Source organism: Pezoporus flaviventris, unplaced genomic scaffold, assembly GCF_033815535.1.
Source record: "Pezoporus flaviventris isolate CSIRO_AGI_PZ_B2104156 unplaced genomic scaffold, CSIRO_AGI_Pfla_v1 ptg000025l, whole genome shotgun sequence".
Taxonomy (NCBI): domain Eukaryota; kingdom Metazoa; phylum Chordata; class Aves; order Psittaciformes; family Psittacidae; genus Pezoporus; species Pezoporus flaviventris.
Genome location: NW_026892573.1, coordinates 5,967,571 through 5,984,477, shown reverse-complemented (window position 1 = coordinate 5,984,477; position 16,907 = coordinate 5,967,571). Strand labels below are relative to the sequence as shown.

General features: G+C 39.5%; 2 protein-coding genes across 3 annotated transcripts in view; one reads left to right on the top strand and one right to left on the bottom strand.

Annotated features, from left to right (window-relative positions):
* GTF2F2 (general transcription factor IIF subunit 2) overlaps positions 1-16,907 on the bottom strand; it is a 96,550-nt gene that overhangs the window by 47,009 nt on the left and 32,634 nt on the right. The gene's annotated exons all lie outside the window — the stretch shown is intronic.
* KCTD4 (potassium channel tetramerization domain containing 4) lies at positions 8,879-10,569 on the top strand. The gene has a single exon (XM_061457330.1). It carries the CDS (start codon positions 9,058-9,060, stop codon positions 9,829-9,831), a length of 774 nt encoding a protein of 257 aa, XP_061313314.1. The 5' UTR covers positions 8,879-9,057; the 3' UTR covers positions 9,832-10,569.

Below are 16,907 nucleotides of genomic sequence, written 5' to 3'. Positions count from 1 at the left end.
TTTTCACTAATTAAGAATTTAGTAAATATAATGTAATCATAAGTTCTCAAACCTCAAATTAAGTTCTAAAATCTCTGCTATTTACACACTGAAGCAATATGCTTGCACAGCTGGTATCCTGTAGACTTCCTTATTTTGCCATCAGATGTTTTACATATTAAGAATGAATCACAAAGACCAAGTCTGAAATGAGCGATGTGTGGTCCTCCTTTCTTCAGACTGATGCACTCAGATTACCTAGGAACTGTTTTTGGGAAATGTGCATTGAATACAGTCAGTGACCATGAAAAACATGACCTATAACGAGAACCCAATCATCAAAGTATCCAAAATCAGTGGAAGATATCATAAGGACTAATTTTGTTCTTATCCTCAAAAAAAGAGTAACTTATTTTCACCTTATTGCAATAAAAAACACCCCAAACTGTTCACTAAAGGAACACAATGCAATAGAATAATTATACTGCATATGCTAACACTTGGAGAAAAGAAATAAAAACTTGCAGAGAGCACATACTAAGTTTTATTTAATACTGCTCTCTGTACATTCACTGTAACACAGTCACTCTGTAATTCAATGTGAACACCTAAAGCAAAGATGACTAATAGAGTGGTACAATAGTACCAGCCTACCCTGTAAAGGTGGAAAACCCTAAAAATTAGAAGCAACTTCATGTAGAAAGGAAGAGAGAAGCGATGGTGGTCAAACACCTGCTTTTCTATTATGATGTTCTAGTGCAGAGTACGTGTGTGTGGCAATTTATCCATTGCTTTTGGCCATAGCCAGTGCAATATCTGTTAAACCAACACCTCTGGAACAGCCCTGAAAACACGAAAGGATGAGTTTTAATGGCTTGATTATCTCTCACTATTTAAAATATCTTTCCAACAGAGTCTCATCGTGCTATCAGTGTAGGGTACTACACTGTCACTTGTCACCTTCAGCTGGCAATGTCACAGAAGCTAAAAAATGCTTAGAAGTGTTGAATCAAAGTAACACAAGGCATGCTGGGACACCACTAATTTTAACATTAACTTATAGACTGAAATATTACTACATCTGGAAATCAAAGTCTGCTCTCCTTGAATAACGCAGAGAGTGATTACTTCAAAAGCATGTATTTTAAAATTATTTAACCTAAAATTTCTTAGTTTGATTTAAATTAAAGCCTTGAAAAGAGTAAGAATGCCACACTCCAGGTAGTTCTGGATTAAACCTTTTGCTGATTCCTAAAGTTTATGGTCAGGAAAGGCAAACTTAGCAAATTTGCCTGACTTCCTGTGTATTACAGATAGATAAATGTTATCCTCTTTCTTACGTACAGAACCTTATTTGTGGCTGAAAGTGGTACAAATATTGCTGCTTAATTTCTAATATGAATTTGACTTCAGCTTCTAGCAGTTGATTCTTCTTATGGCTTTCTATACTGTGCTAAACAGCCTTTTAGTACCTGGTGTTATCTCCCTTTGAAAGTACTTACAAACTGTAATCAAGTCACTTCTCAATCTTCTCTTCAATAAATGGAGTAATTTAAGCTCCTGCATTATCTCACCACAAAGCATTTTCACCACATTTAAACCAGTTTTGGATCTTTTGTCTTTTCTGTACCTTGTTCGACCTTGCAATGATGGTTTCAGAATAAAGACACCAGAAGATACAACACTATTGTACTGATCTTACCATAACCATATACAGAGGTAAAATAACAGATAAAGGAGCTGGCATTTTTCTTATTTCACGTCAGCCATCTCAAGATTATTCAGCAAAATATCTGAATTCAGCTGAGAGAGGGAGGACTGGAGACTGTCAGAGGAAAAATTGGTCTCATCTCTTAAGATTCAATGATCTGCCCTGCACTGGTAGGGCTTTTGTAGTTTTGGGGATTCTTTTTGTGGTGGGTCTGTCTATGTCCCATAACTGTGCTTCATGTTTACACGGCTAAAACTGGGTAAAGATCAATTAGTCTCTAAAAATCAATCTGGGTACTGACAGAGCTGACTGGCTATTTTACTGCTAACACAAGTATTTCAGGTTTTCTCTAAGCCTCACATTTTACCCGTGGGCACTGCATTCCCTGTTCCTAGGTATATAATTGCCTTTGGCTTGGTTAAAATGCATTGTCTTTAAACAGATTCTGTGAATTAAGGATCCCAGTCACACCATGCAAGTCCTGTCACAGTTTTTCACTGCCTGTCCAGAATTTGAGTCAACTGTGACACTAAAGGACACTGTCCTTTTGCTAATCTTGGAGGAAGCCCTTCAAACTGCAGCCCAAGTGGCCTCCTACTCATAATTAGTTTCTGATAACTGTCAGCCAGTTTTTAATCTTGTTCTGTGCTTGCTATTTTTCTTTTAGACATAAATCAGAATGTCACAAGATTCTAAATTATGTGCAATACTACAAAATGCTAAACAAGCTGCAAACATGATGTTACTTTAAACTCATGATCTCCAAAATAAACAAAATTCAGTCTGTTTGACAAAAAAAACTTTATATAAAGCCATGTTTGACAGCATTCATTATATTTCTGATCTGTTCTACCTCTTGAACTCCATGACAATTTTCCCACTAGTTTCTGTGGTACAGGTTCAAGGCTAACTAGCCTCTAACCACCTCAGCCACCCAGGCCAGCTGTTGAACACCAACTTGCTGCTGTGAGTTTCTGCACCTTGCTTAATTTTCAAGTTATTTTTAAGAGTCAGGATCAGTGAACCAGACAGCTCCCACACCATATTTAGGAAATGAACGTGCCAATTAAACATGCTTACTCTTAGTAATATCTCATCTTTGATGTCTTTGACTAATACCCTCTTTTAATTACTACTGATCCAGATTTGGCTTTTAATGTTCCAGTCACTTGACAGTACAAGGCTGTCCACAGTCTCCCAAGAACATCTTGCAGCTAAGCTAGTCTGCTGTCAAAGCTCATCCATGCTCCAAAAGCCGAGGTTTATGTCCCACTTTCCTTGGACTCTCTTGGGCATTTTAACACATCCAGAGAGCTTACCAGAATAAATCTGCAATGATGCATGCAAACCTCTGGATGAGTGACTGTAGATGGGGAACATGGACATTACTCCCTTTCCAGTCTAATTAGTTCTCACACACCAAACTCAAGTTCAGAAACTTAGGTCTGTCTTCACTTGTTGCATGACCACAGCTGCAACAGGGATAGGGAGATGTGTCAGGAAAATGCTAATTCCAGCTTCAAATCCTGGTGACAATCATCACCAAATGAACAGAACTTAGTTAAAAGGCTTAAGGTAACCTTAATAAAGAGGCAATGGAGAAATTTACTGAAATTGTGCAGAAAAAGTTTAACAGGCGTTGTGATGGGTTTTTTTTGTGTTTGGTTACAGCTTGAGGAGTTTAGAGAGAGATGGACTGGCTTGGAGATTTTAATGAGTTTTCTAGTCTGCTGCACCCAGCTCCAACTTCGAGCCACTAGGCCTTGTTGGACCATCGACTGCAAAGTTGAAGAGCCGGCTATGAAAGCATTTCTTCCCATCCAAGCACTTGTGGAATATCCACCTTTATCAAGCCTAATTAAAATAGCGTTTTTTTAAATCTTCCATGAGGTCTATTTTTCAGCTTCTTAATCATTCTTATTGGCCTGAGAAAGTTCAGTTCACTAATGTCTCTCCTGAGACATTGTCTCTCACAGCCAGAATAAACAGCCTGTGAGACAGTATCTGGAGTTTACCAGCTCCTGCTCTTTGTGAGCAGTGCCAGCTGCTCACAAAGGAGGAGATGAAGACCTGCCTCAGGACACACAATTCCCAGGCAGCAGGAAAAACTGGAAGAAAGTACAGGATATAGGCATGTGTGACTCCAGCTCCTCGGTAGGTGGAAGTTGGGCTGTGCTTCCCAGCATCCAAGTCAGAAGCCCCAGTAGTTCCTGCTGCCCACTTACACTACTCTGCACCTTCCCTGGCTATTGCATGTAATGGCTGGACAAGAAGCAGACCTTTCCTACACTAGACTTCAGCTCTGATCTTCCAGACCAGAGGCATTTTATGGCGCCTTTCAGCCATTCAAAGGGCAGCCTCGAAGCTGATGCCCTTCTCAGACATTCTTTCCCTGGTACCTAAGCAGCTGGAGAACAGGATCACCTGGTCTTCACTTGTCACTCCCTTATTCAGGCATCCAAAGATACACAGTACACTTGTTCTACTGACCACTGCTCACAACAATGACCTCACGTTCAGTTGTACGTTCAGAGCCTCTGCCCTAACCATCCTGCAAACGCATGTACTGCAAGCGTGTCTACAGTGTATTCCTGTAGACCTGACCTTATATTTGGTCATATTAAAACATGATCCTAACCCAACTATCCAAGCCTTGGGTGACATGGTTTAGTGTGAGGCATCCCTGCCCGTGGCAGAGGGATTGGAACTAGATGATCTTGAGGTCCTTTTCAACCCAAACCATTCTATGATTCTGTGAAATGGTTGTATGTCAGCAACGTATCTCCTTCTGATTACATCCTCAGCCTGCATCATCTCCAGACTTATCAGGAACTATCTCCTTGATCACTGACTAAAAATAAATAGGACCAAGGACCAAATCACAGCAACATTTTAATGGTAATTCTTTGCCTAACATTTGCCAGTTTAAAGCCTGCAGAGATTTTCTGTACAGTTAGATGAAAGGCAAACTAATACAGTATGTATTCTAATTTGAAATGACAAATGAGACATAGTGAGAGATTTAACAGAGAAAAGCATCACCTGCTTTGCCGAACAAACTGCAATCAAGAAAAGGGGAAAAAATTTTGGCACAATCATTCTACCTCCACCCACAGTATCACTGGTGGTGTTCAAGGCCAGGTCGGACAGAGCGTTGGGTGGCATGGTTTAGTGTGAGGTGTCCCTGCCCGTGGCAGGGGGTTGGAACTGGATGATCTTAAGGTCCTTTCCAACCCTAACTATTCTATGATTCTATGATTATATTACTCTCTTTTAATTTTTTAACTGATTGACTTCCAAGTCTGATGTTTTATTGGTTTTTGTACAGTCCCTCCTAGTTTTTAAATACCTGGCCCACCCAACTCACCTCTCAAATACTGGCACGTCTTTTGCTTTTTCAGTCTTGTAGGACTGCAGTGCTCAAAAATTGTTAAAAACCTCAGCGGCAACTGTTGATAAGAGTTTCTTAGATGGCTCTTTTAAATCTCTTGAACGCAAATTCTTCAGACTTGCTGATTTGAAAATCTTCAATTTTACTTAGTGTGTAGAGTTTGTCTTCACTAGCTGTTAATCAACATCCTGAAGTTATTATTAGAAGGAAAATGCCTATGCTACCAACACTGTGTGACAGTAACTATTGAGTGGCTTAATTGTCCAATAACCTGGCAAATTTTCTGTTATGACTAGCAAATTACCTCAATAACCCCAACAGATTGCATTAGCACAGCTTCCTAATACACTTCAAAAATTCTCTACCTCTTATACCTGAGATTTCTCCTCATACCCTTTAATACTGTAATAAATAAAAGTAGCTGTTTTCTGTAACCGAGGTCATTTCCACTGACAGGACTCTCAGTGAAGCTGATGCTATTTGGACATATGAGTAAGCTGAAACACTGGTAAAGCACCAACTTTCCTGTGCTGTGCTCCAGTCCTGAATCCTCAGCTCCATGGCGTACTTAAGCTTCCAGAGCAGGAGGTACAAGAAGGGGATGAAAGTTGAGGAGGAGTGAGGTTACTTTCCAAAAGGAAACATGTAGGACAGAATGAGGGGCAGATGCTTAGCCCACTCCTTCTTGGACTTGTTCTCCTGTGTAGCTGATAGACACCAGCACTGCATTTTCACTGTCTCCAGCACAGCTTGCCTGACCAAGAAGAATCCTAGAATCACAGGATGGTTTGGGTTGGAAAGGACCTTAAAGCTCATCCAGTTCCAACCGCTTTGCCATGGGTAGGGTCACCTTCCACTGGACCAGGCTACTCAAAGCCCCATCCAACCTGGCCTTGAACGCTGCCAGGGATGGAGCAGCCACAGCTTCTCTGGATGACTGTCCTCTCTGGCACAGCCTAAAGGCTGTAACTTGGAAATGGAAGAGTACTACTACAGCCAGTCTCGTAAGTGTGTGCAAGAGTGCTAAGTATATTTTATGACTCATTCTGGAATCAAAATGATATCCTTTCAGTTGCTGGATTCCAGCGCTATTCCTTGCTTGAATAGCCATTGCATCATACAGGTGACACCAACAATTTGGGAAGCATCAGTTACTTCAGGATTGCTAGCTACCAACAGTGGCAAGCAGGATACTTCAGCTGGATAGGGCAGAAACAGACAGTTCGCTCAAAGTATGAGACAGCACACAGCAGCAAGTTGCTCTGTCTCTAAGCGGGAATCAAGAAGAGCGGGGATGTACAGGGCATATCTCAGCTATCACATGCCTGGTACACAACACAGAGACCCTCAGAGCACAAGAACGATCAAAGTCTTTAACTTTAACAAAAATACTCGCATACCTTTACCAAAATGAACTTTTGAATGATCTTCCAGTGCATGGACAATAGGCCAGAAAAAAGGGACATCCAGTTCCTCTAGACACAGCTACACCTTCAGAGAACAGTGAGCTATACGAACCACCCCACTAAAACTATACACGGCACAATACCATATGTATCACTAAGTACACAGGAAGAATGAGGGCTCTTTGGAAAAGTCTTGTAGTATAGCACAAAAAGTGGAAAATTTTCTCAAAGATATGCCAGGCTTTAATTCTGTGCTACTGATGACTGTCAGCTGCAGTGAAGGAAGTTACATGGGTTGGTGCTGATGAAAATTTTACAGCAGCTCTAACATTTTTCAAGTTTCAAAGGTTTAAATGTAAATATTCATGATCTCCACAGAGTGTTTTCCACATCAAATTGATTTTGAATATTTTATCATACAAACCACTAAAATTTTACATGAACTTTCAAAGAACGCTTACTCGTTCACAAAAGTGGAAAATTTCAACTGCAAGTGTTAGAACGCTGAGAAGATGATGAGCATGAAAACTAAGGATTCTGTAACTGGTGTCTCTTAAAATGTAGACAGCTTAGCTGGCCATGAAAAATGTCATGTCTCTCCTTGGAAATCCCTATATACTTGGGCCAGGACATTCCTAGCTCAGCTTCAAAGTATTTCAAGATCACAGTGCAAGATGAAAGCACCACAGAAATCATTCTTTTAGGGTTTAACAGCCACTAAGATATGTAACTGTGCACAGTCTAAGCACATCAACTGAATTTTCCATTACTTGACAGTAAATTAAATTTGAACGGATGCCTCCTATAATGGTGAAAAAAAAAAAAAACCAACAAAAAATCACACTTGAAACTAATTGGCTTTTTCATTTTCTCATTTATACACTCAATAATTGTGAAAGGAGTTAATTTTGAGGAAAAAATCCTCAGAAACATCGGAAGCTGCCTGAAATGTCTTTGACTGAAGTTACACTAAACATACCAATGACAGCAAAGAGTTAAAATTAAAACCATGACTAATTCCTGATAAATCACACCTAATGAATAATATCTGCTTAATATACCACATACAGCAGCAGAAAAATTTTGCATACCAGTACTAGGGATACCCTGGGCAGGGAGAACAGCAAATAAAAAAAGTGCATTTATTTTTACTATCTTCAGTTATCAATTAATAAAATATTACAGTGATGACTCTACAGTATTGATAAACAGGCTTACAGACAGTGGGAGCAGGAGGAGTATTTCGTAATACAGCAGATGAATTTACAGAAGAATAATCTCACTTTTCACTGCTAATTGCACAAAACAGGAAACATCTACCTGTGACAAATACATCTTGAAAACGGTGGGACCTCTCCAGGTCCAGCCCAAGGTAAATGTTCGCTCCACCCGTGCTGGGGAACACATGCTGCAGCTCCTGCCCCCTCCACAAGGAAGCACACAGAGATGTGCAAGGAGCTTTCCCTTTCCTGCTCCAAGCTGCAAATGTTTAAAGGAAACCTTGTTCCAAGAGGCAGAGAGTAAGCTCAGAGCACAGATCATGGAGAGAAAACAGCAATTTGATTCAAGCGTGCTCTGCCGATGTTTCCCCCCTCCCTGTACCAAGTGTTGCTAAGCTCTAATGTTATCTGATGTTCAAAGCTATCTTCAGGCACACTAACCCTTTGTTCCGCAGGGCAGCTGAGTTATTTCTATTGAGAAAGAACAAACTGATGCTAGATAGCCTTGGTGACTTAAAAAACATCACCAATATAAAGAGTAAATCCCTCTCTAAACCAATTTTTATCTATGGCACAGAGAAGGATAAAGCACAACCTCATCAGGCTGCAGTTCTTTGCTGGTGCAGATACTCCCATCGACTGCAAATGGAAGATTTCACTACAAACTTAAACCAGTCAGACCAACAAGTCCTCAGCATAACTTCCAGAGTATTTTCTGTGAAAAAATCTTACCACTGAGCACATGTCTGATAAAGGAGGAATGTGTATGTCCATGCACTTCATAGATGACCCCCCCCCGCCCTTCTACAGACAGGGACACCTCTCCTTTACATACTGTCCTGCTGTATGCATCAGGTACTGTAATCAGGACCAAAACAAATGTGAAAAGAGGCTTTGTGAAAATTAAAACCTTTGAAACATAAATGAAGCTATCTGTTTAACACTGCAAGTACTAAAGATGATTTGGCCAGCTAATACTACAAATGTATCTTAAATATTAAAAATAAGGTGCCATTTAGAATAGTAGTGTGCATTTCTGTGAATAACCCCTGAGACTATGTGAACTTCTTAAAGAAAGAGAGAGACAAACAGTTGTGATATCATTCGTCCCTTATATAGTTAAATGCAAATTCTCCTTTACAGTCATATTCCTGATATCTCCCTGCATACACAGCTGATACGCCACCTACTGCAAAGCTGAGCTGACAGTCGGAGCAATGCTAGCAGCATTTCCATTCCAACATCGTGCCGGAGCTTAATAAAGGTGCTTTTTTAAAAAGAAAAAAAAATTCTTTTTTCAAGCTGACAAGAACAAAGCAAGATAGCTGGCTTTTTGTCCTTGCTTTGATAATGGAGAGAAAAATAAGCAGAAGAGAAAATGAATGCGAAGAAAAACACAGCAACTCCGAAGGCTCTGAGCAAGACAAGGACTATAAAACGTCTCTGATTACTCTGAATGTTGGTGGCTATCTATACATCACACAAAAACAGACACTAACCAAGTATCCAGATTCTTTTCTGGAAGGGATCATAAATGGTAAAATAATGTGCCCGTTTGATGCAGATGGTCATTACTTCATAGACAGAGATGGACTCCTTTTCAGACACATTCTCAACTTCCTACGAAATGGAGAACTTCTTCTACCAGAAGGATTTCGAGAAAATCAACTTTTGGCACAAGAAGCGGATTTTTTCCAGCTTAAGGTACTCTCGGATGCAGTGAAATCAAAGTGGGAGAAGGAACAGCTAGCATCTCGGGAGACTACTTTCCTGGAAATAACTGACAGCCACGACCGTTCACAAGGACTTAGAATCTTTTGTAATGCTCCTGATTTCATTGCAAAAATAAAATCCAGAATTGTACTGGTGTCCAAAAGCAGGCTGGATGGATTTCCAGAGGAGTTTTCTGTATCTTCAAATATTATTCAATTCAAGTACTTCATAAAGTCTGAGAACGGTACACGGCTGGTACTGAAGGAGGACAACACCTTTGTCTGCACCCTGGAAACTCTTAAGTTTGAGGCTATAATGACAGCTTTAAAATGTGGATTCAGATTGCTGACCAGTCTGGATTGTTCGAAAGGGTCAATTGTTCACAGCGATGCACTTCATTTTATCAAGTAATCACAAAACCAAAGGAAACGAGCATGCAGCCAGTAAGCCTCCGTGACCTGCAGCCTCCTGGCATCACGATAATATATCTAACTAGCCTTGTACCACAGAGCTGGCTGCTGATCAATTGCTGTGAGCTAATGGTATGTAAATCTCACAATGACATCCATCTCTGGCTTACTTAAGCTGAAAGAAAATGTTATGTCTGACTTTAATAAAATTATCTGCTAAACATTGTAAACACAGACTGAATGCTTTATGCTGTTTGTAATACATGTTTTCTGGATGCTGTCTTTCAACCAGTCTCTAGCTGAATCTTTGTGTACTTGGGTGATTAACATGCATACACCTAACTGCTCTGCTGAACAGCAAGTAGTGAAAGCATTTTCATATAATAAGCAGGCTTAAAATATGTTTTGCTTACAACAAATTCAGAGTGGATTTTAACTGGAATAAATTATTTTAAATGTTCATTAGTCTTTATGCTAATCTATTGTACTGAATTTGCAAAAAAGGGTTTAAGATTAACCAACTTGATTTTAAAGTTAAATGATTTCTCAATTCACTTAAAACTAAACTTACGGCTGTGTTATTACATTAATAAAAATTGCCAAAGCATGTAAACCAACAAAATAATGTAAGGAGGGGGGAATTCATTCTATTACTGGAAATGAGTTGAATCTGCACAGAATGTTAAATTTTCTAATTATATATACATCTCAAATGTCTAATAAAAATATTTGACATAAAGTTTCATGTAACAGGTTTCCAGTAATGACATCCTATACTGCTGAAGTCACTATTTCCTACCAATCACTTGTGCTTGTACGGACAGTCGAGTAACAGACCCCTTGCTTTCCACAATGGCTTACTAAAAGCAAATAGTACTACTAGCTTTCAATAGACCACCTGCTGGCATTACACTCTAAGTAACAGAATAAGTACCTTCTTTCTCCCCATCTCCACTATTTATCAAATCTTTTCATTTATATTTCAAACAAAGCTTTACTATCTTCTATGAAACAACTATATCTAATTTAACTGCAAGTGTTACAAACCAGCCACTCTGCAAAAGCAGACTGAAAAATCATCACAAGAGGCAGAAAGAAGCTGCACTAACTCTAAATTTAAGCTTTGTTCATCACTGAATCCAACTGTTATTCCAGCTCATATGAACCCAAAATTCAAGTGAAATTTTATAAAAGAAAAAAAAAAACAACCAGTTCCCCAACTTTCCCAAAACATCAACTTTTATAGAAATAAATGACATAGTAAGAATGTCAACAAAATGCAGTACACTCCATGCAAGAAGTGACAACCGAGGAAAATAGCTAACACAAAATAGGCTGAGAACAGTATCATTTCAGCTTTTAGGGGGAACAAATCCACCCTTAGTAGTAGTGACTGGGAATGTAAATGCAAAGTCTGCTTATCCTTCAACATTAAATACTATTTCACTTGTAACATTTAATGCGTGTCATTAACTAGGTCCCTTACAGAGATGAATTGAGAGAGGGACAGTGTATCTCCAGACCAGGCAGCAGTGACCGAAACATTACAATATGATTTTATCAAATGGAGAAATCCTTTCCAGAATACTCCATCAGAATGAACCCACTGTTTAGAAACAACAAACTTTTCTATGCAGTCCCCATGTTACAGACCATAAAAGATGTGGTTCCAAGTAGAACTTTTTCAAACTGAACTGTTTAAAAATCTCCACATTTCAAGCATATGAGCTCTAGAGCTGTTCATGTATCCCAAAACTTCTCTGAGTTTGTTCTATTTCATTAACTACCTACAAACAAAAGACATAGTAAAATACAGTTCTTCACATACACCATCACCATGTGTCAGCCCCCCTCCTTTGCTTCCTGCAAGTTATTTTCAAATTGGTATCTTCAAAAAATTCCTTATTAACCACTAACCTTGTACATACAAGAATCTGTGGGAATTCTGTGAAAAGTAAATGTGAAAATTCCCTTAAAGAAATCCAAAATCCTGCTGATATTCTACGTCAAGAGATAGAAACACTATAACGTGGAACAATTACATGAAAAGCCCTTTGTGGACACAACTGTCTACATAAGCAAGAAAAAAAGTGGCAAGACAATCTAAAAAAGGTCCATAAGTTATTTGTAAGTTTTAAAGAAGCATGTTCCCAGCGCTGTCAAGTACACAGCCTGCAGAAGCACAATGTCTGGAGGAGGCTGTTGCTCCTAGGATGTCAAATCATCCATTTTCACTTAAACACTTTTGGTTATCACTTTCACTTTTAACGGATCTTTGATTGAGATTTAAAAGATCATTACAGTTGAAAAGTACAAAAAAAAAAAAATTGCAAAAATCAGGGTTTTTTTCAAATAAGTAATACATGTTAAGTAAAATATATTGTGGTTGCCTGCCTTTCAGTTGGGCTCTTAGGATGGCAAACATCAAGGAACTGTTAGCACTTTAGTATCCGAAAGCATTACCGGTATTTCCTCTCTTAACTCATGAAAAAGCAGTAGAGAATTTGATTGTACTGCATTTATTGTAGAAAATGCTTTTGGAATATAAGCTATTCACAAGCTCATAATTGCAGGTAAAATTCAAACAATCTGAAACATCTTTTAAGAATATTCTATAGCTATTCTCCAACGATTTACGGGAAAATCTTTATTTGCCAGGCTTTGGCTCAGAGAACCGGCTTCCTTCTTAAGCCTATGAAAAAGAAAGAGAACTTGATACCATTTTTTTTTCCCCAAGTGAAAAATGTACTTGTAATTGTTCCAGGTTACAGTGTTTTCTAAGCATTAGTAAAAATAAATTCCTGTGTTGTTTTATTTTTGTTACTTAAAACTGAATGATTCATTACCTTAAAGTACTTTTCACTGATTTATTTTTTTTTATTTCTGTGTGAATAACCCTGACATCTATGGCACACAGGTAAAGTCATCTGCTATAACACTAACTTCAATCTTGTCTTCCCATTTTCATGAGCACTCATACATTTCTACAAGTGTCAGGGTTTGAGAGTTTTACATGCCATCCCTGATCAAAGGCACCTCACTCTGCTGTTTGATTCACACAGCAGAAACAGAAGGAAAATAGGGGTAAAAAAAAATCATTCTCTTCCCTGTTCACACTGAACAAAGCCACAACCATGATGAATCACACCATACCACTTCAAGCTAGCTAAAAACTTCAGTAGTTTTTCAAACCAGGGCACGGAGGTGTGTTGCTTTCATGTATGACCAAAATGACCACATAAAACCTCCATACTATGAATAACATTTGCTTTTTACTCTGTAAATATACTAAATATAACATAAATATACTTTGCATATGTTCAGTCACTCAGGTGGCTATTTGTGTTCCACCATTGTAGGGTGTATCAGAAAAAGGCACTAATACTATGACAATAAGAACAGTTCACAGCCAAGTGCTTAAGTCAGAAATACTAACAGTTATCGGAACAACTTTACTTCAAATATGATGTGCATACAAAGTACTTCTATTCTTCCTTCTCTCATTAAGACTTGGATCACAATGAACCTAGCAGAAGAGTCCTACAAGTATCAGCAAGGAATGACAATTTCCATAATTTCTCTGATGATCTTCAATAAAAAATTCCTTCCCCTTCCCCAAGGAGGCACTTTAACCTGCTCCCAGGCTTGGGCAGCTCCATTTGCTTCCCTGACCATTTTCTTGGTTGAGAAAAGGAGCCACCAAGCAGAAAGAACAGAGGGAGCTGAAGGCAGGACTGACCCCCATGCAGTACAAAAAGAATATCCTTGCCCCTATGAATTCCTTGAAAAAATACAGGTAAATGACAAACTGACTAAAACACCCACACTTGGAAACCCACCTTTTCCATCAGTGGAGGAGAAGTCAGCTGCTCTTCTATCACACTTGGCAGTACGCTGGCGTAGGTACCAACTATTTGGTTTATTTCTACATAAGGACAAAACCTAAGAGTTGATGCACTACATCAGACTAAGGTCTGTCTAGCCCAGCGTCCCCTGGTGACTGTGAACTGTTTCCATGCCCTGATCCCCCACATCTCTGAGTAGAACCACCATTTCTGATCCTTTGACCCTCACATCCTTCCCCTTATCTTGTTTCCCTCTACCCCACCATACAACTACTTTTCACTTTTCTTTCACCATACCTCTCCCTTTCACTAGACACGTTACTGTGCTTTGTTAGGGATGCCTAGGTAAGAAGATAAACCCAGGAAAAAAAAATATATAAGATATTCCCTTGAAGTACTTCCTCAGTCTCCAGCCATTTACTGCCCAATGACTTCTAGAGCCAGATGTGGTTTCTGGAGGTAGCACTGATGCTGTGAAACATGCAGGCTGCACAAGGTCAAATTATAGCTCCAGCTACACCTTCAGTACCTGCTCACCCACTGACCAGTGTTTCACAGCGTCGTAATTGCGTTACTGACATTTTCACTCATGTCTTATTTTTAATTGCCTTTTTACATTTGTACTTAATACGACTGTATAAGTGGCAATTGGTCACTTCTTTTCTACAGTAGGTAATATTTTTCTAGATCTTAAAGGGGAAAAAAATTACATCATCATTTGCAGCAATCAGTGGTACTGTTATTTTCACCTCTTACAAGCATTACAAGGTTTCTATTCAGTAAGATGAGAACAGCTGAAGAAAATGATCTTCCTCCTCCTCTCCCCATTAGTATACAAGCAGAATAAGGGCAGGCAACAAATACTACAATTTAATAATGGCAGTGCCTCATCCATGAATTTATTTGGGTAGAAGTGTCATGTTGCCCTGATTCTGCTGACTTATGAATCAGGCTTGGGGACGAAGGGGACAAGTTAACTTGGGTCTATGACAAAATAAGTATTATTTTCTTCAGCTAGAACTGTTTCATCTTTGATAAATAATTATTGCCTAACCCTTATTTTGTCTCCTGTCCTGCAACAAAGGACAGAAATTACTATTGACAGGGAAGAGACTACTAGTTATAAACCTGAAGGTGTTTTCATATGAAGAGATAGGCTTGCGTAATTCACAAGGTTGAGACAAAAGCCATCGATATGGCACAAGAAACTTAAGATCAGAAAATGAACATTATGCGTTTTAATTACTTTTGAAATAGACGTTCTCCAAGTCCTCTCTGCTGGTATATCACAAAGAACACCGTTGCAGAACACTGCTGCTATAAACCATCATCATTCGCAATAAAATGCCAGAAAAGAAGCAGCACAGCAAGGACTGGGGAAAGTAGGAGGGAGATGTATGATGACACCTGAAGAATGCAGATGAGCAAGCACTCGGGAAAAGAAAGCACAGCTCTCTTTCTTTCTGAGGGAAATTGCATAATATCCTGTGGAACTAGACAGTGGATGTCTTTTCCTAAAAATGTGTTTAGTAGGAGTACCACACACAGCTAAAGCAACAGTCTCCCAAAAAGCTGTTTCCATCTCTGCTGGTAACAGTTCAACATCATTGCCATTATCACTTAATGCCACACTTGTTCATTTTAAGCTTCAGAAGAGAATACTGCTCTTTGACTTCAGACACAAAATCATTCACAAAGCGGGTACAATAATTACAGCTGTACACAGCAGCTACTCATTTAAAACACTATTAGCACACAATGACATGCAAGCTCAACATGTTAAGGTTTCAAAACCAAGTAGTTAGATGATGACTGTTATAAATTTAGCCATCCTGAAGGTATGTAAACTTCTGATAACATTAAAAATGACTATGGTATTGCCTTGTTCACTGGTGAAACATAAATGACTTTGGGGGACAGGACCTTGGTTTACAGAGAGTTCGTGAACCCACCAGCTTTGTGGACAGTAAAGGGTGATTCCACTAGTTCCACCTAAAGCATTATACATATTATATATAAATATTATGTAAATATAAATTACATACCATAGATAATATTTTATATTGCTACATACATATTTATTAATATATGTAAATATGCTATTGTATATACATATTTTTATTATATAGGGACCTACAAGAAATCTGGAGAGGGACTTTTTACAAGGGCATGTAGTGACAGGACAAGGGTTAGGCTTTAACTGAGAATGCTTTAAACTGAAAAAGAATAGATTTAGATTAGATATAAGGAAGAAATTCTTCACTGTGAGGTGGTGATAGACTGGGACACAGCTTGCTCAGAGGAATTGTGGCTGCTCCATTCCTGGCAAAGCTCAAGGCCAGGTTGGACAGGGCTTTGAGCAACCTGGGCTAGTGGAAGGTGTCCCTGTCCGTGGCAGGGGGGCTGGAAATCAATGATCCTTAAGGTCCCTTCCAACCCAAACCATTCTATGGTTTTATCTCAGTTACCTGAAAAATTAGATCTCTACTCTTTCCTAGGATGCATCATTTTTTGCCTTTTGACACCACCCCAACCCAAGCCTTCAACAGCAGCTTTGTTCCAGATGTGGAAAACTGGGCCAAAAAGAGGTGGCAGGCTTTCTTGCTTACATCACCTGAAGGGAGATTCGATGTCTTCTGTAAAGGGGTGGCACTTCACCAGCCACAGAAGCACACCAGAGAGCTGAGAATTGAGATTTAAAAGCCCAAGCGTTCTTGCTACAGAAATGCCCCAGGAAGATGAGGATCCAAGGGTCTTCCTAAAGCTGTGGGCCTTATACTCAGAGAAGCTTGCAGGGCTGGATTCCCCAAGCAGCAAGGATGGGGAGGAAGCAGTGTGGGGAGAGAGTCTACAATATCTGAGCACTGTGAGATGATGACGAGGAAGGCGGAGGAACTCTGTGTCAATAACCGCCACCTGAGGGCCTTGGGTTTATGGAGCGTCCTGGGTTCAGCAGTAGCAGTCGTGTTTCTCCTTCATGGTAGCTGGTGCAGCACTGTGTTTTGACTTCTAGCCTGGGAACAGTGCTGGTGATACCGATGTTTTTGGTTGTTGCTAAGTGATGTTTACCCTGACCAAGGACTTTGTGAGGCTCATGCTCTGCCAGGGAGGAGGGGAAGCTGTGAGGAAGCAGAGATGGGGTTGAGATAACAACAGATCTGACCAGATTAATAGTCACTCGTCACAATGCTGATTTATTGGCTCTCAAGGTTGTTCCTCTTGATCTCACAGT

Coding starts and splice junctions, on each gene's coding strand:
- KCTD4 (XM_061457330.1), top strand. CDS start 9,058: ATGGAGAGAAAAATAAGCAGAAGAGAAAATGAATGCGAAGAAAAACAC.